Source organism: Notamacropus eugenii, chromosome 7, assembly GCF_028372415.1.
Source record: "Notamacropus eugenii isolate mMacEug1 chromosome 7, mMacEug1.pri_v2, whole genome shotgun sequence".
NCBI classification, from domain to species: Eukaryota; Metazoa; Chordata; class Mammalia; order Diprotodontia; family Macropodidae; genus Notamacropus; species Notamacropus eugenii.
This window is the reverse complement of record NC_092878.1, coordinates 13,613,861-13,638,647: the sequence shown is the minus strand read 5'-3', so window position 1 is coordinate 13,638,647 and position 24,787 is coordinate 13,613,861. Positions and strand designations below refer to the sequence as shown.

At 38.2% G+C, this 24,787-nt stretch overlaps 1 protein-coding gene and 1 long non-coding RNA gene across 2 annotated transcripts; one reads left to right on the top strand and one right to left on the bottom strand.

Annotated features, from left to right (window-relative positions):
- Nucleotides 1–1,993: 1,993 nt before the first annotated feature.
- Nucleotides 1,994–4,330, bottom strand: RNASE12 (ribonuclease A family member 12 (inactive)). Its single transcript, XM_072625280.1, has 2 exons — nt 4,188–4,330; nt 1,994–3,184 (listed from the first exon to the last, which is right to left on the bottom strand). Exons 1-2 carry the CDS (start codon nt 4,225–4,227, stop codon nt 2,697–2,699), a joined length of 528 nt encoding a protein of 175 aa, XP_072481381.1. The 5' UTR covers nt 4,228–4,330; the 3' UTR covers nt 1,994–2,696.
- A 7,940-nt stretch (nt 4,331–12,270) lies between these two features.
- LOC140514895 (uncharacterized) lies at nt 12,271–23,583 on the top strand. Its single transcript, XR_011970769.1, has 3 exons — nt 12,271–12,404; nt 14,095–14,134; nt 16,542–23,583. It is a non-coding gene; the product is annotated as an uncharacterized lncRNA (long non-coding RNA).
- The last annotated feature ends 1,204 nt before the right edge of the window (nt 23,584–24,787 follow it).

Genomic DNA, 24,787 nt, shown 5'->3' with positions numbered 1-24,787 from the left:
TCTATATCTTAATATTTTGTGGACATATACTGTGTTATGGCATGTTAATGGTAATGAAAACACAGATATCCTGGGTCAGAATTTCAATGGAAACCGTCAACTCTGCTATCTTACTGTATTTACAACCTATCCAATTAAAAAATTCCTTTCTCATGGTATAGTTAAACACATATGGAGACCAAAAATCTGAGGGACACAGATACCCTTGGATTGTCTTAAAACAAATTTAAGCCTGTTCATTCCTGTAAGAGTCAGTCAGAGATTTCCTTCTGACTCTATGGTCATGTAACCGCTAATTTTAAGGGAGTAAACAATATGTATTCAGCCTGTCTGCCTTCTTAACCAAATTTTCAAGTTGACACTGGATAGTTTCTCAGACAGGGTGTGAACTCAGGCTTTCTTAACTGTCCAGCACAATATGCTCTGGTTTGTCATTCATTCATGAAAAGGACCAGTGACATCAAGAGGGTGGCGTCTTGACTGGCAAATGAATTGGAGTAAGTGAGACAGGGCTATGCAAAGTCATCAGCCTCAGTCTCTCCTCCAGGGTCATCTGAGTCCAGTGGCAAGACCTAGGTCAAGACAACTGGAGATGACCCCAGATGCAGTAGCAGACCCTGGCCTTTTTCAGCTAAGGTCTTTTCCAGGTCTCAGTTTTTCTGAGGCAACACTCATTCAGTAATTTAAGGCTAGGTAAGAATTGAGGCAAAAGGTGGTCTGGTTTGCCTACTCAAAAAAAACTCCTCAAACTGGAAATAGAAGACCGTTAGGGTCTCTGGCCAGAACAGAAACAGTTGATATTTACACTTACTCTGAGCCATCAACGAGCCAAACAATGACGAGTGAAGCTTGGACTGAGACCTATTATTGGCCAATCAGTGACAGCCAGAGTAATTTGGGTTTAAGGTATGGTCAAGTAGCTCCATTTGAATACCAATGAGCATCATCAAGGCCAGATTTTCCAGTGCTCTATTTCAAGAAATCATAAATGAAATTATATGGGACAAAAGAGTTAATTGTGCTTTGTACCACCTAACAATCTCAAGGAACTTGAGGGAGGGGAGAAAGGGGTGGGGGAGACAATGTGTACACAAGTAAGTAGATGTATGCAAAGTGATTTTAAGAGGCAGAGAGTACTAATAACTGGGAGTGTGGGGGAAGAAAGGGATAAAGAAAAGTCTGTCTAGGAAGTGACATTTGAATTGTGCTTTGAAGGAAGCCAGAAAGTCTACGAGGCAGAGGTTGAGGGGCTTCGTTTCAGATATTGGCGCCTACTTGTATAAAGTTGTGGAGGTGGAGATACAAGTATCTCCACAAGTATCAGTTAGTCAAAAAGTAGTTAAACTGCAAGAAAGCAAATGGGGAATAATGCGAAAAAAGGAAGGAAATAAGCATTCATTAAGTACTTACCACAGGCCAAGCACTGTGCTGAGCACTGGGTGTACATATTACAAGAAAAACATAAGACCCAGCCCCCAAGGAAAGACAAGGTACAAAAGGGAGCTGAAAAGGGTGTATATGTGGAGGAATAAAGGTACAGCAATAGTGGGGGGAGGTGTGCCCAGAGTGAAGTAGATCATGGTTTTAAAATGCAAAGAAAGTCCAGAGCAGAAGGAAAGAAGCCCCCACCCCCCATGAAGGTTCCTGGAGGACCTCATCAGTGGGAGAAGGGGGATACATGTGTCTTGCTTAGGGATATTTCATGGTGAGTGGGTAAGTGGGCAGTGGTAGTCTGTTTCACATGTTTAGGGAAGTTCTAGAATGAGCTACCAGTAGAGAAGGCAAGTTTTTGAAGTTCAGAAAAGTCAGGAACAAAGCTAAGAGGGGAAAAGAAGTCTTAATTCTTTCTTCTTTCTAAGTGTACTCCCTACCTCCAGTTTTCTGCTTAGGTCCCCAGCATCCTCATACTGTCTCTAGTTCACTCTCACTTACTTGACAATCCAAGCTCAATCGAAACTTAGATCCGATAAGTTCACTTATAACAAATGATTAGTAAAGTTGGATGAAGGCTTACTTTATTCAATGGTATTTTCATTTAATAGGAAGCAAAGATGCGTCACAAGAACAGAGCTGTGATAACAGAATTTCAAACAGCATTTCAAAAAGCACTGGAGCCCTTCCCAGGCATCCCCGATTGTTGCAAATTGTTGTGTTCATCCTTCATTTTTGAAGAAGACCATGACATCAGAGAAATGATGACATGACTTGCACTTGACTTTGTTTTGAGTGAGGGAGGGCTGTGCAGGTCATCAGCCTCATTTTCTCCTCCTGAGCCATCTGGATCCAATGACCAGATATTCATCAGGATAACTGGAGATGGCCCAGGATGCAATAGGAGACCTTGGCCTTTTTAGGATAGGTCTTTTGATGTACTCCTGATAACATAGGTAACTATCTATTATACCACTCAACATATAGTATCCATTTGGTATAACTACAGGTAAAGCCTGCTTGCCTCCAGCATCCCTAACACACTCACAGCTCATCATTCAGTGCAGTAAATTATTTTATTGAGAGAAAAAAACAAATAAAGTACAGGCACTGCAAATGATCATCACTGGCCCCAACTATTTCACTCAAGAGATCCCCCTCATGACCCTCCCTCCCCTCCATCCCACCTTTGTCATTCAAAGGATCAACAAGGATGATTCTTAGCTAAAGATGGAGGACAGGATGTCCCAAGAAAAGGAGCTGGTCTAAGAATCTTCTACAGTTCCATATAAGTATATAGGCCCTAAATCATCACAGTAGAACAGGATAGAGTTGTATTTGGGCTGAGAGTGGTATTTGCATCCTGGGAATTTTGTTCCTTCAATGAGTCTACAATCTGTCAGCTGGAGCTTCCTCTGACTCTTGTGGCAGTCCATCTTTGAGGGGTACTTGCATGTAGCAGTGGTAGTAATGTTAGTGCACATGGTAGCAAGGTTGTCTAGTCTCTCGTGGATGAAGGTATGCTTCTGTTTGCAGGTGTCATTGGGACCCCGGATTCTTTTCAACAGCATCATGGAGTTACAGTACCTGAACAAGCGGGTAGATTTAGGGTAATCTATATGCTCCTGCTCGAAAGTCTTTTCATTTGGAAAGTCATCATCCAGACCTCTACTCAGACCTAGCATCAGCAGGAAAGCGAGCACCAATAGTAGGAGGAGGGGGAAGATCCCATTCACACTTTTTGCTTTCTCCCCTGTGGGAAAAAGAGAGGAGGAAGAAGAAGACAGAAGAAAACTAGAGACTTTCTCACTCCATCTCTTTCTTGTGATCTTTGAAAGACCTAGAACTTCCTCTCTCCTTCCCAAGTTCTAATCTAAATTCTCTCCATCCTTCAAGACCTAGGTCAAATCTCACCTCACACATGAGCTTTTCCTGACCAAATTAGTCTTTTTCTTTTTTATAGTCTTGCAGTGCTTAGACTCATTAGCAATGGGCCTGGAGTTAGGAAGATCAGAGTTCAAATCCAGCCTCAGACACTTAGTAGTATGTGACCCTGGGCAAGTCATTGGAGCCTGTTTGCCTCAGTTTCCTGCTCTGTAAAATGAGCTGGGGAAAGATATGGTAAACCACTCTAATACCTTTACCAAGAAAAGCCAAGAGGGGTCAAAAAGAGTTGGACATGACTGAAATGACCAAACAAGATATGACAACAATTTTCTCACGTCTCTTGTCTTGTCTCCTCGGTTAGACACTTGACTGACTTCAGAGACCGATTTTTAAACTTTCTCAAAGCACCTAGCATTTTTCTGGGCATAGAGTGGGTGCTTGTTTCATACTTTTCCCACAGAAAGCTAAAGCTGGAAAAAAAATGTGAGGTCAACTACAAACTTCCTCATATTTGCAGATGAGAGAAGTGAAGTAGAGCCACACAGCAAGTAACCCCTCAGATAACAGCAAGCTAATGCCAGAGTCACGATTATTATCAGATTTCCAAACTTTCAGTTGATTGACTATTCCTTCCTCTGAGCCACAAAAACTTCCTTCAGTCACTATTTCACTTCCCAGGTATTCTGATTATTAATCATTTCCCGGTATATAGTATACAGCCCTCTCATTCTGCAATCTCTCTCTCTCTCTTTCTCTCTCCCTCTCTCTCTCCTTCTCCCTCTCCCCTTCTCTTTCTCCCCCACTCCATTCCCCCTCTATCTGGGTCCTGACAAGCTGTCATGCCTTAGGTCAGGGTTACTTCTCCTTACCTATTTTATTTGCTGTGCCTCTCACAGACAGCGGGTCCATCTGGTCATGGGTCTACAAAGCTCCCTGTGTTTCTTAGTTCCCCAGAAATGGATGACAGAGAGCCCTGTTGGATTTGAGAGGGCACAGAGAAAGGGAGGGACCTGCATGAGACATGTGTTAGGATATCATTGGAGGGGAAGGGAGATTTACAATCAGAAAAAAGGTGGAGCTAGGATGTTGTGAGTTGGTTATTTTTAAACAAAGGAGAGAAATCATAGTAAGTTTGGATATGAGGGGAAGTTGAAGAGATATCTGAGTGAATAAGCTGTTATGGAAAATTCAGTAGATCCCTTTTAAAGACTGATATTGGATAACAGGGCTAGATAGCAAATGTAGACTATTAATAACACATTTACATAACATTTATATAACAAAATTTTCAAAGAGCTTTCTTCACAACAATCTTGCAAGATAGGTAGCATAAATATGATTGTTCCCATTTTACACATGAAGAGACCAAGGATCTGAGATATTAAAGTAATTTGTCCATGAACAAATACTTTTCAATTATCTGAAGTTGCATTAACTTCTTCTTGAAGTGTTATGGAATGTTCTGGAGAATATGATTTCACTCCACTAACTAAGCCTATATTAATGACTAGCAATATAATAATGAGGTTTTTCAATGTTGTAAGAATATTGAGCCTAAAGTGATAAACAATAAATGTTAAGTGTCAGCACAAGGTGCCAGCATCAAATTCCAAGGATTGGGCTGGGAAAAAACCATAATATTAATACTCAAGTGATTCACAAAAGTTATCAGAGAAATATATAGCTCTTAAGATACTCAGAGTTAAAAAAAAGTAAGAGGAATAGAAAAGCATTCCTCCCTGCAGTATTTCAATCTGACCCCAGCCCCAGCCCCCTTCAGATGGTACCAAAGGCAGGAAAGAAGCAGTAAAGCTACACAATCATAATGCTACAGAGAACACTGGTCATCAGTGGACACCCAGAAAACCATTTAGTGAGGCTTGTTTGGAGCTAGATTATGGCCTTAGTTTTCAGGATATGAGAATTCTCACCACTGACATTATTTTTCTTTATCAAGGGTGGGGAAAATAAGGGTGGCTCTAATCTTCAACACTATCTTAAATTGTTCTGCAATCACCCTTGTTAGAGACGCACCACCTAGGACTTCTCAGTAGACATCTGTACTCTTCTGCCCTCTACTGAATAAGGAGTGTGGTTGCTATCCTTCAATCTTGAAGAGGACCAAAATGACATCACCGTGCTAGTCAACTTTCATTGTGTCCAGCTATGGCTGATCAGACCAACATGAGCTCAGAATGCTCCACCACACATTGGGTGCAAATAATTCATGTGAACATTTGAGGTGGATTCTCTAAATTTGTGCATCTTGCATTTCATTTGAGCTGTTTCGATTCTGCTTTGCTCATAGAGCACAGCACCTTCTCTGATGAGGGCTCACCATGCTGAGTGGTCCTGTGCCAGTGTCTCTCATGTCACACAATCAGTTCCAGACTTCTTAAGAGAGACCTTGAGAGTATCCTTTTATCACTTCTTCAGACCATCATGTGAACGCTTGCTCTGTGTGACTTCTCCATAAAATAATATTTTTGGCAACTTTAGGTTCTATAGTCAAACGACGTGGTCAGTCTATCGGAGCTGCGCTCTCTGAAGCAGAATCTGAATACTTGGCAGTTTAGTTCAAGTAAGGACCTCAATGTCTGGTATCTTATCCTGTCAGATGATCTTCAGAATCTTCATAAGACAATTCAAATGGAAGCAATTCAGTTTCTTGGAATGGCAGTGGTATACTATCCAGGTATCATAGGCATACAACAATGAGGTCAACACAATGACTCCATAGACTTTCAGTCTGGTAGTCTGTCTAGTACCTCTTCTATCCCATACTTTCCTTTGGAGCCTCCCAAACACTTAGCTAGCTCTGGCAGTGCATGTGTCAACCTCATTATGAATGTGTGCATGCCTGGAGAGTACACTACTAAAATAAGTGAATTTATCCACAACCATCAAAACTTCTCCATTTGCTGCAACTGCTGATTCCAAGTCTAGATGGTGTGGTGGTGGCTGATGTAGCACCTATGGATTTGGTTGTTGTTTTTTGGTTTTTTTTTTGGATTTTTTGATGTTAATTGTTAGGTCAGAATTAGCACAAGTGGCTGAGAATTGATCTATACTTTGTTACATCTCAGTTTCTGAGGCTGCATTGAGTGCACAATCATCTGCAAACAGAAAATCATGCCCCAACACTCCCTTCACTTTGGCTTGCAGCCTTTTCAAGTTGAAGAATTTACTATTAGCGTGGTAGCTAACTTCAAGGCCATGCTCGTTCTCATTGAAAACATTTGACAACATGACTGAAAACATCATGCTAAAAGCACGCAAGCAAGCACACAGTCTTGTTTCACTCCATCAGTGACTGGGAAAACACAAGAGCATTCATTGTCCATTATCTAGAACCCAGACAAACATGTGTCATGAAACTGATGTAAATGCTGATGAACTTCTCTGGACAATCAAATTTTGACATAATTTTCCACAAACCCTCATGACTGACAGTAATAATGGCCTTGGTCAGATCTACAAACGTTGTGTATAGATCTCTGTTCTGCTTCTGGCATTTCTCCTAGAGTTGTCAGGCAGCAAACATCATATTGACTATTCCTCAGCTCAATCTCTTGAGAAGTCCCTAGGAGAAGTCAACAGCAGGATAGGGAAAAGGGAAGATGCACCAAGAAGGACAGAGAATAAGACTATAGCTTTACCTAAAGAAAAAACTTACATGATAAGACTATACAACAAATCAATTAGAAGATGACAATTCATGTTACAAAGGGATTTTTCACCATTTTGCTTTAAAAAACACCTCTTTCTTTACAGGGAGCATCACCTGTTTTGTTGTGCATAATAGACAGGTCCTTAGTAAACATTTGCTGATTGAATGAATGATTCATTCGACAAGTAATGTATTATCCATCCATCCATCTCTCTGTATGTCTAAGCAACAAATTCTCTTTTGGTGGAAATGTGCAAAACTTGTGGAGTACTATGTAAGATACTACATTGAACTTCTTACCAAAGAGAGAAAGCTATTCCCTTCTGACCACCACTTTTAATCTGAACCAGTCCTATTCTTGGATCACAATTTTGCTCTGCGGATTTCAAGGGCAAAAAATCACTTTCCAGTGGCCAGTAATCTTCAGGATGCCAAAGTCAGATCATTTAGGCTTGTTGTCCTTTTACACACCTCCTCCCTGCAACACTACATAGGTCTATGTTTCTGAGATTATTTCTTTCAGTCACTGCATATCTCCTTTTCATGTTGACATTTTTAGTGGATTTCACCTATATTCATTTATGAGGGGAGTAGATAAGAAGAAGATATTAATTTCCTCCTATCCCTGAGCCCTTCAAGGGAAGGAACTGGATGGTCATTAGATTAATAGCTTGTATGTAGTGGGAGATCTAATATTGATGGAAGAAAAAAGGAAGGAAGGAAGAAAAGGAGGAAGGAAAGACATTTCTGGCACTGCCTTTGAATTACAGACTTAGACAGTGTAAGCTAAAAGGAGAGAAAAGGATAAGTGGAAGATCTCAAGAAGTATAGGAAAATCAATTACACCTTCATGGGATTATATTTCTCTTTAACCATCTTCAGATATAATTAGTTTGCTTTATAGGATGAAAGAAGAGAATGTGAGGAGAAAAGGAATCTCTGGTATAGCAGTCACTGGATCAGGGAGAGAGAACATATCTAGGAATAAATAGAAAGGACAATTCTGGAATTAACAGCAGTTTGCATGGGCACAATGCTTTATAGTTGGCAAAACACCTTACATATAGGCTCCCAGTTTGCTCCTTACAACAATCCAGTGGAGCAGTATTATTTTCATTTTACAGATGAGGATGCTGAGGATCATAGAGGTTAAATAACTTTCTCAAAGTCACCCAGCCTAAAAGTGGCAAAGCTAAGAAAGATAGAAAGAACTGGGGTTTGATGGCAAGTGGTGTTTGTCCTTCGTTCTCAAAGAGGACCGTGACATCAAGATTATGACATGACTTGCAACTGTCTTTGATTTGAGTGAGGGAGGTCTGTGCAAGGTCACCAGTCTCACTTTCTCCTCCAGAGTCATCTGGGTCCAGTGACCAGATATTCATCAGGGCCCAGGGAGACCCTGGTCATTTTAGGCTAAGGTTTTATGAGATTCTCACTTTGAGTGAGCTATAGCTATTCAATGAATAGGCCTCTTTCAATAGTTACTCAAGGGATGGTCCCTTTAATAAAAAAAAATCAAACTGGGAAGGGAAGACCCTCAGGGTTCCTGGCAAAAGAAAAGCAGTTACTATTTAGTATTTACATTCACTCTGTGCTGGGAGAGTGGGGACCTATTGTCCAATATATGAGCTCCAGAATGAATTGGGTTTAAGGCTTGGTTTTGAGCAAAACCCTTGGGGTTTAGAGCCTAGATCTGCTGATGATACTTCTATTGGGGAAAGGGAAAGCAGGGAAGTATGCAGAAGTATATAGAAGGCAGAAAGAGTTAATAACACTAATGGTCCAGACTGTCCTCTGTAATCACTTCATATTGGAACTATGGAAATAGTTCCCCTAGATATCAGCTCTTCAGCCTCATTTCCAGCTAATCTGTCCTCTACACAGAGGTACTTTTCCCTCTAAAAGGCATTTTTGATGATGTTGCTCCCCTATATGTAACTCGAGTGAGTCTTATTTCTCTCTTAAAATCTGTACTCTTTGATCATCCACCACTTATTGAATTTCCCCTTATCTCATTGTTCCCTAATTGGAACATCTACCCTCTTCTGCGCCAGTTTCAACCGTCCCCTCAGTCTAAGTAAGCCTGCCTACACCCCTCATATTGCCAGCTTGACTCCATTTCCCAGGATTTTACATTTCATTCTTTGCATGCGGAATGCCCTCTCCACTTCTTTCCACCAAAGTTTACGTATATTTCTTCTCTAGAATCCTTTACCTAATTTACCTAGCCAATTAAGTGTTTCTCAAAAGTCTTGAGCTAGTCAACATAGGAAACCTGAGCCACTATGTGGGAGGAATTTTGAGGTGCTAGAACTTTGTTCTGTAGTTAGAGAAAGCCGTGGCTTTAAATAAAAATACTTGAGTTTGACATCACTCACCTCCTTTGTAACCTTGGACAAGTCACTTAATGACTCTGAGACTCGTTCATCTTCTCTGGAAAATGGGTGAATCATATATCTGATCTCTGAGGTCCTTTCAACTGTGAAGTCCTATGATCACCTAAAAAGGAAAGCTCTCAAATGCTACCTATGAATAGTATCTCATCTCATTATTTGGAGTTTTGTAACCATAAACTTTACATTCGAATTCATGCATGCAGACAAGAACTATGGCTGTTGTGCAAGTTTCTTATTTAGAGAAGGGTGTAGCTGTTGCCAATAAAGGGAACAGGAAGGCTACAGTGGATCTATAGAACTGAGCTACTTCTGAAGAAGCAGGAGACAAAAAGCTAGAGTGGAGAATCTCTTTTGAAATCATTTTAACTACGTACAATTCAGACTGGGTTGTCATTTGTTGGACTGGCTTCCTCCTACCTCCTCTGCCATTTAATCATAACCCACAGCTCAGGGCTGTAGCTCTGGGTTTACATAGAATTTATTCATTCTTGGGAAATTTCACAATTCAATCTTTCTTTGGGACCCCTTGGGACATCAGAAATTAATGTGTAGGTCTCCACAATCAAGAGAAAAAATAAGCCCTCAGTTTTCATGAAAGCATTCAGACTAGTATAACGTGTAACTAGAGTAACTAGTAAACCAAGCCTCCAAACTCATTGGTATGGGATTCCTTCCTTGTTGATGGAGATGTCTACAACAAGGGTGAGGCAGAGGTGGTGAGAATGAGAGAGAAGAGAGGCATGGTCTCCTCAGTCTCTTCATATTTCTTCTGGTTTCTAACTTGGAGACAGAAGTTCCACAATGTCAATCTCTGTTCAGGTGGCTGAAGGAAAGGAATGACTCTGGAAAGACGATAACCTAAGAGGAGCTGGCAGTCTCCTTCCTGTCACTATTCCCAGTTTGTTACACTAATGAATTAAAGGACATTTCTTTTTGGGTGAGATCTCGGATTCTCTTCTGCTTGACCTGAGCCATCTTGTTCCCAATGGCAGATTATGTGATGTACATTTTCACATGTATGCTTTCTCTAATTTCTGTTTTGCTAGTGATAGGGATAAATGAATTAATCTGCTATTTCCTTACGTGTTAATTTATTGGCTATTTATTTACATGTATCAATTATGGAACTAGTACTTGATGGGAAAGAAGACAAGCCTTAGAGCCAAAGTTCGGGGCCCTCTTTTCTATGCTAATAGTCATCAGAGGTTTAATTTGAATTCCAAAATTATATCTTCAAGATTAATCATGTTTAAGGGAAAGGATAGATATGATTCTAGTCCTGAGCCCTATCTCTGAGATGAATAGAGTAGCTAGCCTCTGAATACAATCTCCTGCTTTCCCTCCTGATAAGTACCCAAATCTCTTTTGGAGAAGGATGGGGAGGGGGAAGTTAAGGATGTCTATTCTTTTCTCCCTATGAGCCACATATATTACATCCCTTGTCACACATAGCACACATTACACAATATAACATACATTACAAGTTTTATTTAACCCTAGAAAGTGCAAATGACTCATTTGACAGCCAATAAACATTTGAAGTAACTCTATTTCCCTTTCTGGAGGGTCTGCATCTCTCCCACTTCTCCAGAGCTATAATACTAAGCTGGTATTGTAGCTTCCCTGGTATAGCTATGGACAAAAAATGTGGAGTTGCTAATGAATCAAACAACTCACCTCCTCCAATGAATTCCATCTCTTCCAAAGACCTATTAAGATGTTCCAGTGTTATCCTGGGATTGAGGCAACCTGAGAAGGAAGGGAACACAGGGTTACCATGGAGTCAAGCAACTCTCCCATGTTTAATGGTACGCACCCAAAGCAGTATTATAAGTAACAAAGATTGCATGGGTCACTGGGATGGCAGAGCTCACCAGACTTGTTTGACTCTCCAGTAAACTCAATTTTTTCCCCAGTTGCATAGTGAGGTCTCAACTCCAGGGTAGTACTATAAGTCTAGAGGACTGTCCCTGAGGAAGCTGAAGGACAACCAGAGAGGGGATGAAAAGAAACTGTTTATGGACTCAGATGTGAGTCTTTTGCATTTTCAATTGGATTAAAAATGGCCTGTCCTTTATTCTGTGTTACATTAGTCTGAATATTTGCCCAACCTGTGACATATTTTTCCTTTTTTGTTATAGAGACTAAGTTATAAGCCAAATTCTTATGTTCCATGGAGAAGCCTCTGTAGGGGAATAAGCACAAAGTGCTTATGGGGAAGGCCCCTGTCCCAATAATGAAACTGATTCATATAAACCCTGAGCTTCATTTCTGGGCCATGCATTTCACAACAATGGTGCTTTTGTCAGTGTGTGATTCTCAGTCTCAAGTTCTCCCTTTTAAAAATCCTGTGGTTACTGCTTTCTATCCCTTTTACCTACAAACTCAATTCTACCTCTAATATGTTAAGTTATTTATTTTGTCTCTTCTTTTGGTGTAAAGATTGATTTCTCTGCAGTGTCTTTTGCTAGCAATTAAATATTTACTCTCCCAGACAGAATATTTTCAAACCATATCAGTTTGGTGAGGGGCAGGGGTGGTGTTTTCACTAGTTTGGTTTTTGCTCAGCCTGGAGTAAAATTAATACTTGTTCCTAGGGAACCATTTGGGAGGAAGTCACAGCTAAGGACACTAATCTTCTGCCTCCACGTATTTCACCCCTAAATTTATTCTTCTCTGGATCAAGTCTGATCCCTTCTCCTTCCCTCATTTCTTACTTAAGTCCTCAAGCTTTTACTAAACATATTAAAGCCTGAGAGAGGCCCCAATATTATGAGAATAGACAGGGTAGTTGGAAATAAGTCAATATTTCCATTCCTAGCAACTTAAGCCTTGTGGTTTAGGGGCAGTCCTTCAAGCTAACCCTCTTTAGACTAGACTAGAACACATCCAACCTCCATTCAATCAAAACCTATAAATGTCTCCTGTCAGTAAAAAAAAACCCCAAACCCTCAAAACTTCAGAGAATCTCACAGGCAAGGGACCAGCTAGATCTGCTCTCTACAGGACCCATTATCAAGGTAAGCAGATAATTATTAAAGGGCTAGAACTAGAAGGGATCTTAAAGATTTTATATCTAGTCTAACCACCTTGTTTTATAGATAAGGAAATAGGACTACAGAACCCTAAGATCATACCTTTAAAGCTGGAAGAAATGTTAGAGAACATCTAGTCCAACCAACTGTGCCCCCCCCCACCCCTTCCTTTTACAATTGAGGAAACTGGGGTAGAGAGGTTCAGTTACTTGCTCAGTAGCACAGAGCTAGTATTGGGAGCAGTATTTGAACCCACATTTTCCTGACTCCAAGTCCAGTCCCATATCCATATCCACTATGCCTAGAGAATTTACGTGACTTGCCCAAGGTAGGGCGAGTCACACATAGAATCTCACCTAGAAGCCAGGTGTCATGACACTAATCCTAATTCTCTTTCTACCCTGCTCTCTCTGATCTGAACTGTGATGGCATTTTAAAAAAATACTTGTTTTGCATTTCTCCCTTTTTTACAATAATACAAATTTATGGAATAAAATAGACATGTCTACACGCTTACAATAAAAAGGATGATTGTACAGGAAACTGCAAATCTACTAAGTACAACTTGTCATTCCTTTGAAATATACAACAAAACTATCGTGTAAATTTCTTTTTTCTATTTTTCCTACCCTCCCCCACTCCACCTCAGAGATGGCTACCATTAGACACAAATAGTTACATATATATGTGTGTGTGTGTGTGTGTGTGTGTGTGTGTGTGTGTATAAACATAAATAGATGTGTATAGTTATTCTATAGAAGCTTCTATTTATCAGTTCTTTTTCTGGATGTAGATAGCATCCTTCTTCATATGTCCTTAGTAGCTAATCTGGGTATTTATAGTAGTCAAAATAACTTATTCACTCAAAGTTGTTCTTAAAGCAATGTAACTATTACTGTATACAATGTTCTCTTAGTTCTGTTAATTTCACATTTTTTTAAGACAACATAGAAGAATATGGTCTCTTTCCTCTAGCTGTTAAATTTGTTCTTTCCATATCTCACAAAAAATGAAAAAAGATGATGAAACAGTCTGTAGGGGCTGTACACAGTGTGTACAAATGAATAATCACGGCGGATAGAGAACAGGATGACTACGGGCAGGACTTTAATGGGTTAGGAGAAATAACTTTGCTCGGTCAAAAGGTCTAGTTTTAAATCACTATTCAGACAATAACATAGTTGCGTGACTTTGGTCAAAGGACTTAACCTTTCACAAACTAGTTTATCATCTGTAACATTAAGTACAATAACCCTGGCACTCTCTCTCTCTTACAAGATCGTGATATGGAAAATGTTTAAAGCACTCTATAAGTAGGGGCAATTATTATTGGGTTACACTAGGTTTCTGTTTACGTGCTAGCACCCAGCTATATACTTCTACTTTTATACCTTATGCTTACACTTAATCTCCCCCATGACCAATCCAAATCACCCAGAAATTATCTTTCCTTTATTCTGAGACTCCCATGCTCTCCCACCTTGCCTGAAATTCCTACCATTACAGATTATTTTTGGTTTGAACAGCAAATTAAATATCATTGTCTCCAAAAGGCCACCACCAAATTTTTTGTTCCCTGAAAGGGTATCAAGACCCCCTAGATAACTCACTGAGCCCTCTCCCATGGTTAGAGACTGGTTTATCGATAAGCTAATTGTCACCTTGGAAATTACAGGGTATCTGGCTCTGAGGAAACAAGCAGACATCTGGTAGTGGTAAGTTTTATTCTTAAAAAAATTATTTTTATAAGCATTCTTTATCCCTCTCTCCCTATTTACCTCTGTTGAATTATTTTTTTAAAAAAAGAAAAATAAGACCCTCATGACAAACATGCTTAATCCAGAAAAACAATTGACCCCGTTGGCCACATCCAAAATATATGTCTCTATGTCTCAAGTCCACCACCACTCTGGCAGAAGATGGGTAACGTTTCATTTTCAGGACTGGTAAGCGTCAATGATGAGCTATTCAGAATTTGTGGACACGTGTGCAAGGGGGAGAGGGAAGAAATTTTAGGGGAGGCAGGAAAAAATCCAAAAAACCTTGGTATGGCTAAAAGGCAGTTAAGGATAGAAGTTGGCAAGGACTGTGCTAGGTAGGGTAGCAGAGACTTTGGCAATAGTGGCAGGGGGAGGGTACTCAGAAGGCATCAGACAAAAGGAGCAGCCCCAGGTGAGCATATAAAACTCCTGACTTGCCCCTTTTCTTGGTCTACCCCATGCAAAGATACCATTCTAGTCAGTGCAGTTACATAGCAGAGAGCAACTTTGTTCATGGAGACTGCTGTGCTTCTCTAGCAAAGTCTCTCAAGATATGAGCATTTCAGTAGCCAAAAAGCAATGATCAGAAATTAATCAACTGATCAATTCTGAAGGGCAAAAGTATCTGACAGCTAGATGTCACTGTGGATAGAGCAGCAGACCTGGAGTTAGGAAGACTCATCTTCTTAAATTTAAACCTGACGTTAGATACTTAATAGCTGTGTGACCCTGGGCAAGTCACTTAACCCTGTTTGCCTCACTTTCCTCATCTATAAAATGAGCTGGAGAAGGAAATGGTAAACCACTCTAGTATCTTTGCCAAGAAAACTCCTAAGGGGGTCACAGAGAGTTGGACATGACTGAACCTCAACAAAATAATCTATTTTGAGGCCCTCAAAACAAGTGAAAAGTAGGGTTTTCATGTTTTTATCCCATAACAAGAATGGTCTACCTTGACTAACATTTGCTAAAAATCTGAGTCTCTTTATGTCTTCCATCTCTCTCCTTCTCCATCTACCTGTCTATTTCTCTTGATTTCCTGCTTCTCTTTCTTCCTTTATGTGTAGCTCTTTCTCCAGGTTTTTGTATTTCTTCTGTCTCTTACTCCCTTTCTCCTCTCTTATTCTTTCCCTCCACTTCTGTCGTCTATGTCAGGCTCTCTCATTCTCTCATTTCTCTCTTTCCCCTTGTTTCTTCTGTCTATCTTTCCCTAGCTTTCCCTCTCCTTACTGAAAGCAAATTTTAATATGAAGTACATTTTTAAAATATTTGTTTCACTTATTGAAGATATGGGGATTCTTAATTTAGCAATTGAGTTGAACATTTTATATTTACTTAATTTTATTTTAATTTAATTTGTAAAAAATCAATGTGGCCATTTCTCCCTTTGGAGTTATGACATTTGATAGAAAATATTCTTATTCTAGATAATGAGAATCTGGGATAAAGCCTGAATTTAGAGCACTGAAGGCAAAATTCAAAATCTCATCTACAGTTAACTCCTTCTCCTTAGATTCCCAGTTTACTCAAAGATCAGAGAGTTGAGACCACTGAATCAAAACTTTTCAAAAATAATAATAGCTAACATTTTTATTATGCTTACTATGTACCAGGGACTTGATAAGCCCTTTGCTATTTCATTGCTTCTCACAACAATCCTGGGAAGAAGCTGCTATTGTTATTCTCATTCTACAGATGAGGAAACTTTGGCAAACAAAAGTTAAGTGTGTTGCCCAGGATCACACAGCTAGTAACTGAGGCTAGACTTGAATTAAAGTCTTTGTGACTCTAGGCCAGAGCTTTATTCACTGTGCACCCAGCTGCCTTATTAATATAGTATAGTTCCAACCTCTCAGATTAACTTTCATCTATTCTATTTATCTTTTATGTTCTGATCTATATAAATGTACATATATGTATACGTACCTATATGCATCTGCTATCTATCTATCATCTCTCTCTCTCTCTCTCTATCTCTCTATCCATCCATCCATCCATCCATCCATCCATCCATCCACCCATCCATCCTTCTATCTATTTATCTTTCTTTCTCAACCATTAAAATATACCCTCCTTGAAGGCATAGGCTGATTCTACTTTTTATTTGCATTACCAACACTTAGCAGTTTCTAGATCATATACATACTTAATAAATGCTTGATGATTAATTAATATAAAATGGTCTATTTGTAAAAGCATCCTCCATCTCTGAATTGTTTTAATGAGCGATCATAAGAGGATTTCATTTGAGTGGCTTGCTATAATTATTTCTAGAGTGAATGCAGGTGCTGGTTTCTCAGGGGAAAGATCAAACCTCCACTGTTTGCTTCCTGTTTTTTTCTTATTCATTTTCCTTTCTCAGGACTGAGATGGTACATATGGTTCTCAGAACAGCTTTTCCTCTGATGCATCTTCTGATGGTACAACTTGTAGCTGGAATAATTGTATGTGCAGAAGCTCCTGAAGAGCCATATATGGGTCTGGAAATTTCTTGGGATCAAAGCCCAAGCCAATTTAAAAGAAATCACATTGCTTATAAAAATATTACAGACTGTAATAAGGTGATGGATGCAGTTAATAATCATAGTCGTTGCAAACCAATCAATACTTTTATTCATAGCAATATAAAGGAAGTCAATAAAGTGTGTAAGAAAGGAACTCCTTTAAAGTGCAAACAACCTAATTATAACCGTTGCTTTAGAAGTAGTGTTAAATTTAATTTGACTATATGTGAGACAAAGAAATCAGGAAGATCATGTGAATATGATTCCCCTCGTAAAATGAATGCATATATAAAAATTGGTTGCAATGGGAAACATCAAGCTGTTCACTTTGAAGATTATGTGAATGGAAGTCAAGTGTATATGCATGGCACAGAGTAATCTGAAGGGCCCACTTCCCTTCAGCCTCTGTGATTGGAGCACAAGAGGAGTGATGAATTATTCTTGCTCATGTCCCCACGTTGCTTTTTCTCATTTCCCCTTGCACAACCTCCCAGTAAATTCTTCTGAGGAACCTAGTAGAGGTGCATTTTTAAAAAATTAACTTTATAAAAATTTTGAACTTATGCAACACCAAAAAATTCCATGTAAAAGCAGAGCAGAAAAAGAGAATTATGTGTGAAACCATGAAACTCTATTATGCATTGTTTTTTAAAAGTATATAATCCATTTGATGTGTTACTTTCCAAGATATCCTGTTTGTCTGTTTCCTTCCTAACATCCTTGACTTGTCTTTGCATTTAAAAATAAATGCTTCAATAAGAAATGGTGAGCTGGCAGATTTCGGAAAAACCTGCAAAAGACTTGTATGAACTGATGAAAAGCAAAATGAGCGGAACAGTAACATGTGTGATGATTGACTTTGAATGACTTAGCTCTTCTCGGCAACGCAATGATCCAACACAATTACAAAGAATTCCAGATAAAGAACTGATGGACTCTAACTGCAGATTGAAGCTTATTTTTTTACTTTATTTTTTCTTGATTCTTCCCCTTTAGATCTGTTTTTTCTTTCACAACTGTAACTAATATGGAAATATGTTCCACATGATTGCACATATATAACCTATATCTAATTGCTTATCATTTTAGGAGGAGTGAAGATGAGGGAGGAAGAGAGAAAATCTTGTAAAAATGAATCTAAAAATTGTCTTTACTCATAATTGGGAAAAATACATTTAAAATTTTTAAATACTTCAATGATCCTATAAAGGTGTATTTTAAAGAAATTCACAAGTGCTTCTGTTAATACTCTGGAGGTATGACATGGGGAAGGAATTCCTTTGCAAACTTTTTCTCCTACTGCTTTGCTGAGTTGTACAATCACCATTTGTCACATTAAATGACCACATGCATTGAATCTTCAAAAAGCTACCTCAGTAAGATTGGATTGTGGTCAGAACATTTAAGTTCAGGTCCCATCTCCATCAATTGCTAGCTATTGGACTCTTGCCATCCTAGGCTACACCCCAGTTTCTTTATTGATGACAGTCTTGGACCAGAAGATTTGTCAAGCTCATTTCACCTCTAACCATCTATGACTCTTCCTACTTTGTCATCTGAGTTATTTATCATAGATCTGGATTTTCAAGATCAGCAGAGCATCACTGTTTTCCCAACTCCTATTCACATCAATAAACCAGGTCCCCTGAAGGCAGTTGGCTACCATCTCCTTGAATGGTCTGGTTAGGTAAATCTAAGATGCTAGATTTCTAGTACAATTATTCAAAAGCCCCTACTCAATGTGCTTCCCTAATAATGATCTACTAGTTGACATCAATTAGCTTTTACAAGAGAATATTTACTAAGAAGTTATAGGAAGGACCTGCCAAACTAGGGGGCATACTTCTCTGCCTGCACACACACAGGCCCTGGGGAAAGTAATATCAAACAAAGAATAAAGGCATATATATAGAATGAGGCATACACATAGTGAACACATGGGGTTCACATGTGTTCTTACCCCACAACTCCTAGTACTAAAAGTCTTCTCCCCTTGAGAGGAATCCCCACCAGGGTGACTTCAGAGAATGGCATCACCAATGAATGAAATGCTCCCTTGCTTATGCTAGGCTCATTCCTTGTAGGACCTGGTGATTTAACAGAAATATGAGCTAGTTCCATACTAGACTCAGCTACTGTTGCTAGTGACTTTGGTGATTTCTGCTACTGATTCCAGATACTTAATGGATCTCTAAGGGTTCTTCTGACCTTTTGAAGCTCATAAAATCATAACGTGGTCAATTCCTTCTCTAGATATGCATATTCATTCACCTATGAACAGTAAAGAATAAACATAAAACTAACAAAAGAAACTGAGCCATCTTGCATTTATGGACATGTAATGGCCATGTCTGAGTTGGGACAGCTTACCCCTCTTCCACCCTACCAAGGAGAGGAAAAAGATTGATATTTGAGACTTTTATATGCATACTTCATTGCAGCATTGAGTCATCAGTCCCAGATCCTTAGTCAACCAGCTCTTTCAACATCAGATAATACTAGCCCTTCAATCATTCGTGGCTAAAGCCTGGTTCCCCAAAGTTCTTTTGGTTGAGTTGGGAGTAGACATAGAATATGTTTGGTAAAATCCACCAGGAAGGATGAATTTGCTTATGCTCTAAAGACTGCCTCTTCCCCTCTCCCACCTCCCACAATAAGCTAACATGTATAAGTTTGATGGATGAATGTTTTGTTGTTGTGAGATTCCCACAGCCAATTATTTCCTTAATGAGACATGTTGAAAACACGAGATGAAATAATCATTGATATTCAGCATGTCCTAAGGTTGTGGTAAAAATACAACACTAGATATTAAAGTCCAATATTATATTCTTATTGACTACTTAGATTTCTGTATGGTTCCCTTTTTATGGTGTGCTGTATCAGTGGTGTTCTCTCCTCCATTCAGGAAGTTTACTGGTGCCACCTATCCTGATCCCCATAATTCCCATTTTCTCCACTCAGAAGTTTTATTGTCACCCATCTCTTTGATGATCTTGGTTCTTTATAGAAATAAAAAAAATACCTCCTCATAAAAATGCTGGAGACCTCCTGTATAAGCCAAATTAGCAAAAGAAATGTAGATACCTCCCCCTTTCTGAAGTTGATAAATCTAACCTTAAAATAAACAAGAAAGAAGTTAAGGAGGTGAATAAAACTCTGCACAAGGTAGATATGATAGATCTCTGGAGAAAATTGAATGAGGATAGAAAGGAATATACCTTTTTCTCAGTGTTACATGGCACATATGCAAAAATTGACCATGTACCAGGGTATAAAAACCTCACAATCCAGTGCAGAAAGGCAGAGATAGTCTATGCATCATTCTCAGATCATAATGCAATAAAAATTATATGTAATAAAAGGCCATGGAAAGATAGATCAAAAATTAATTGGAAACTAAATAATCTAATCTTAAAGAAGGAGTGATTTAAACAACAAATCATAGAAACAATCAACAACTTCATTCAAGAGAATGACAATCATGAGACAACCCATCAAATCTTAAGGGATACTGCAAAAGCAGTTCTTAGGGGAAGCTTTATATCTTTGAATGCCTACATGAATAAAATAGAGAAAGAGGAGATTGATAAATTGGACATGCAGCTGAAAAAGCTTGAAAAAGAACAAATTGAAAATCCCCAAGTAAATACCAAATTAGAAATACCGAAAACCAAAGGAGAGATTAATAAAAGTGAAATTAAGAAAACTGTTGAACTAATAAATAAAACAAAGAGTTGGTTTTATAAGAAAACCAATAAAATTAATAAACCTTTGGTCAATTTGATTTAAAAAAAGCAAGAAGAAAACCAAATTGCCAATATCAAAAACAGAAGGGGTGAACTCATCTCCAATGAGGAGGAAATTACAACAATAATTAGAAATTACTTTGCTAAACTTTGTGCCCATAAATTCGACAATCTAAATGAGATGGATGATTATTTTAAAAAATATAAATTACTCAGATTAAGGGCAAAGGAAGTTGAATACTTAAACAATCTCATCTCAGAAAAAGAAATTGAACAAGCCATCAATGAACTCCCTAGGAAAAAATCTCCAGGACTAAATGGATTTACAGGTGAATTCTATCAAACATTTAAAGAACAGTTAATTCCAATACTATATAGACTATGTGTGAAAATTGGAGAAGAAGGAGTCCTCCAAAATTCTTTTTATGATACAAATATGGTTTTGATAGGAAGAGACTAAAGAGAGAAAGAAAATTATAGACCAATTTCTCTAATGAATGTAGATGCAAAAATTTTAAATAAGATTTTAGCAAAAAGAATACAGTAACTTATCAAGAGAATAATACATTATCATCGGGTAGAATTCAAACAAGGAATGTAGGGCTGGTTCAATATTGAGAAAACTATTAACATTATTGATCATATCAACAATAAACCTAACAGAAACCACATGATTATCTCAATAGATACAGAAAAAGCTTTTGACAAAATACAACACCCATTCCTATTAAAAACACTGGCGTGCATAGGAATAAAGGGAACTTTCCATAAAATAATAAGCAGTATCTACCTAAAACCTTCAGTAAACCTTATATGCAATGGAGATAAGCTAGATGCATTTTCAATAAGATCAGGGATGAAACAAGAATGTCCATTATCACCACTATTATTCAATATGGTACTAGAAATGTTAGCTCTAGCAATTAGAAAAGATAAAGAATTGAAGGAATTAGAATAGGCAAAGATGAAACTAAGTTATCACTCTTTGCAGATGATATGATGACATACTTAGAGAATCCCAGAGATTCAAGTAAAAAACTACTTGAAATAATAAACAACTCTGGCAAAGTTGCATGTTACAAAATAAACCCACATAAATCTTTTGCATTTCTACTTATTAGTAACAAAGCCCAGCAGCAAGAGATAGAAAGAGAAATCCCATTTAAAGCTAGGGTAGGTACTATAAAATATTTGGGAACCTACCTGCCAAAACAAACCCAGGGACTATATGAACACAATTACAAGACACTTATTCACTCAGATAAAGTCAGATCTAAGTAAGTGAAAAAACATCAGTTGCTCGTGGGTAGGCAGAGCCAATATAATAAAAATGACAATTCTATCTAAATTAATTTACTTATTTAGTGACATACCAATCAAACTATCAGATAATTATTTTCTAGAGCTGGAAAAAATAATATCAAAATTCATTTGGAAGAACAAAAGGGCCAGAATAGCAGGGAACTAATGAAAAGAAATGCTAGGGAAGGTAGCCTAACTCTACCAGATTTCAAATTGTATTATAAAACAGCAATTATCAAAACCACTTGGTACTGGCTAAGAAACAGAAGGGTAGACAAGTGGAATATGCTAGGTACTCAAGACACAGTAGGCGACAAATATAGCAATCTACTGTTTCGTAAACCCAAGGACCCCAGCTTCTGGGATAAGAACTCAGTGTTCAACAAAAATTGCTGGGAAAACTGGATAAAAGTGTGGCAGAAACTAAGCATAGACTATTGACTGACAAAGTACACAAGAATAAAGTCCAAATGGATACATGATCTAGATATAAAGATTGATACTATAAACAAATTAGTGGAGCAAGGAATAGTGTATCTATCAGATTTATGGAGAAGGGAAGAATTTTTGACTAAAAAAGAGATAGAAAGCATTATGAAGTGCAACATGGATACTTGTGATTACATTAAACTGAAAAGTTTTTGCACAACCAAACCCAATACAACCAAGATTAGGAAGGAAGCAGAAAACTTGGAAAGAATTTTTACAACTAGTATCTTTGATAAAGGCCTCACTTTTAAAATACATAGAGAACTGAGTCAAATGTACAAGAATAGAAGTCATTCCCCAATTGATAAATGGTCAAAGGATATGAACAGGAAATTTTCAGAGGAAGAAATTAAAGATATCTATAGTTACATGAAAAAATGCTGTAAGTCACTATTGACTAGAGAGATGAAAATCAAAACAACCCTGAGATATCCCATCACACCTATCAGATTGGCTAACATGACAGAACAGGAAGATGATAAATGTTGGAGAACTTATGAGAGAGTTGAAACACTAATTCTTTGTTGGTGGAGCTGTGAGCTGATACAACAATTCTGGAGAGCAAGGAGGAACTATGCCCAAAGGACTACAAAAATGTGCATACCCTTTGACCCAGCCATACCTCTTCTAGGACTGTATCCTCAAGAGATCATAAAAATTGGAAAGGGTCCCACATGAACAAAAATATTTATAGCAGCACTCTTTATGGTGACCAAAAACTGGAAATCAAGGAGATGCTCATCATTTGGCTAATGGCTGAATAAATTATGGTATATGAATGTAATGGAATACTATTGTGCTATAAGAAATGATGAACAGGAAGACTTCAGAAAGGCCTGGAAAGATTTATATGATCTGATGCTGAGCGAAAGGAGCAGAACCAGGAGAACTTTGTACACAGCCACAACTACAGTATGCGAGGATTTTTTTCTGGTAGACTTAGTACTTCATTGCAATGCAAGGGCTTAAAAAATTCCCAAATGATCTTTTAAGGTAAAATGCCTTCCACATCCAGAGAAAGAACTATGGAATTCAATCATAGATTGTAGCAGATCAATTTCTTTTGTATTATGTTTTGTTTTGTTATATGATTTCTCCCTTCATTTTGATTCCTCTATATAATACTACTATGGTGAGAATATATTTAATAGGAATGTATGTGTACAACCTTTATAAAATTGTATGCCATCTCGGGGAAGGAGGGGGAATGTGGGGGGGGAGGGAGACTGAGGGAGGTAAATAAAAAATCTAGGTTGTATAGTAGTGATTGTGGAACACTGAAAATAAACAAATAAGCAAATAAATAAGTAAATAAATGGATGAATGAGTGAACGAATAAATAAATAAATAAATGAACGAATGAATGAGTGAATAAGTAAATGAACAAAAATATAGATGATTAATAGGATGTCATTTATCCCTGGATCATTTAGTAACAAATTCCATTTGGATTGGTTTTCTTTTTTTGATTTATTTATTTATTTTACCTTTCAACATTCATTTTGACAAAATTTTCAGTTTCAAATTTTCTCCCCATCTCTCCCCTCCCACCACCCCAAAATGCCACACATTCTGATTACCCTCACCACCAATCTGTCTTCCCTTCTAACATCCCTCCCTTCCCTTATCCCCATTTTCTCTTTTGTCCTGTAGGGTAAGATAAATTTCCATACCCCATTACCTGTATTTCTTATTTCCCAGTTGTATGCAAGAACAATACTCAACAGTTGTTCCTAAAATTTTGAGTTCCAACTTCTCTTCCTCCCTCCCTCCCCACCCATCCCCTTTGGGAAGACAAGCAATTCAATATAGGCCAAATCTGTGTAGTTTTCCAAATGACTTCCATAATAGTCATGTTGTGTAAGACTAACCATATTTCCCTCCATCTTACCCTACCCTCCATTTCTTCTATTCTCTCTTTTGACCTTGTCCCTCCCCAAGAGTGTTGACTTCTAATTGTTCCCTACTCCCATTGCTCTCCCTTCCATCATCCCCTCCACCTTGCTTATCTCATTCTCCCCTACTTTCCTGTATTGTAAGATAGGTTTTCATACCAAATTGAGAGTGCATTTTATTTCTTCCTTGAGTCAAATGTGATGAGAGTAAGCTTCACATTTTCCCTCTCACCTCCTCCCTTTTCCCCTCCATTGAAAAGTCTTTTTCTTGCCTCTTTTATGAGAGATAATTTGCCCCATTCCATTTCTCCCTTTCTCCTCTCAATATATTTATCTTTCACCCCTTAATTTTATTTTTTTAGATATGATCCCTTCCTATTCAACTCACCCTATGCGCTTTCTGTGTGTGTGTGTGTGTGTGTGTGTGTGTGTGTAATCCCACCAACTACCCAAATACTGATAAAAGTTTCAAGAGTTACAAATACTGTCTTCCCATGTAAGAATGTAAACAGTTCAACTTTAGTAAGTCCCTTATGATTTCTCTTTCCTCTTTACCTTTTTATTCTTCTCTTGATTCTTGTGTTTGAAGGTCAAATTTTCTTTACAGCCCTGGTCTTTTCATCAAGAATGTTTGAAAGTCATCTATTTCATTGAAGGACCATTTTTCCC

Bases quoted from the DNA above. Each gene is read 5' to 3' on its own strand.
- RNASE12 (XM_072625280.1), bottom strand. From the start codon at position 4,227: ATGGACCCGCTGTCTGTGAGAGGCACAGCAAATAAAATAG. The intron at 3,185-4,187 runs GTAAGGAGAAGT...TTTTTCCCACAG, and splicing joins AGGCACAGCAAATAAAATAG to GGGAGAAAGCAAAAAGTGTG.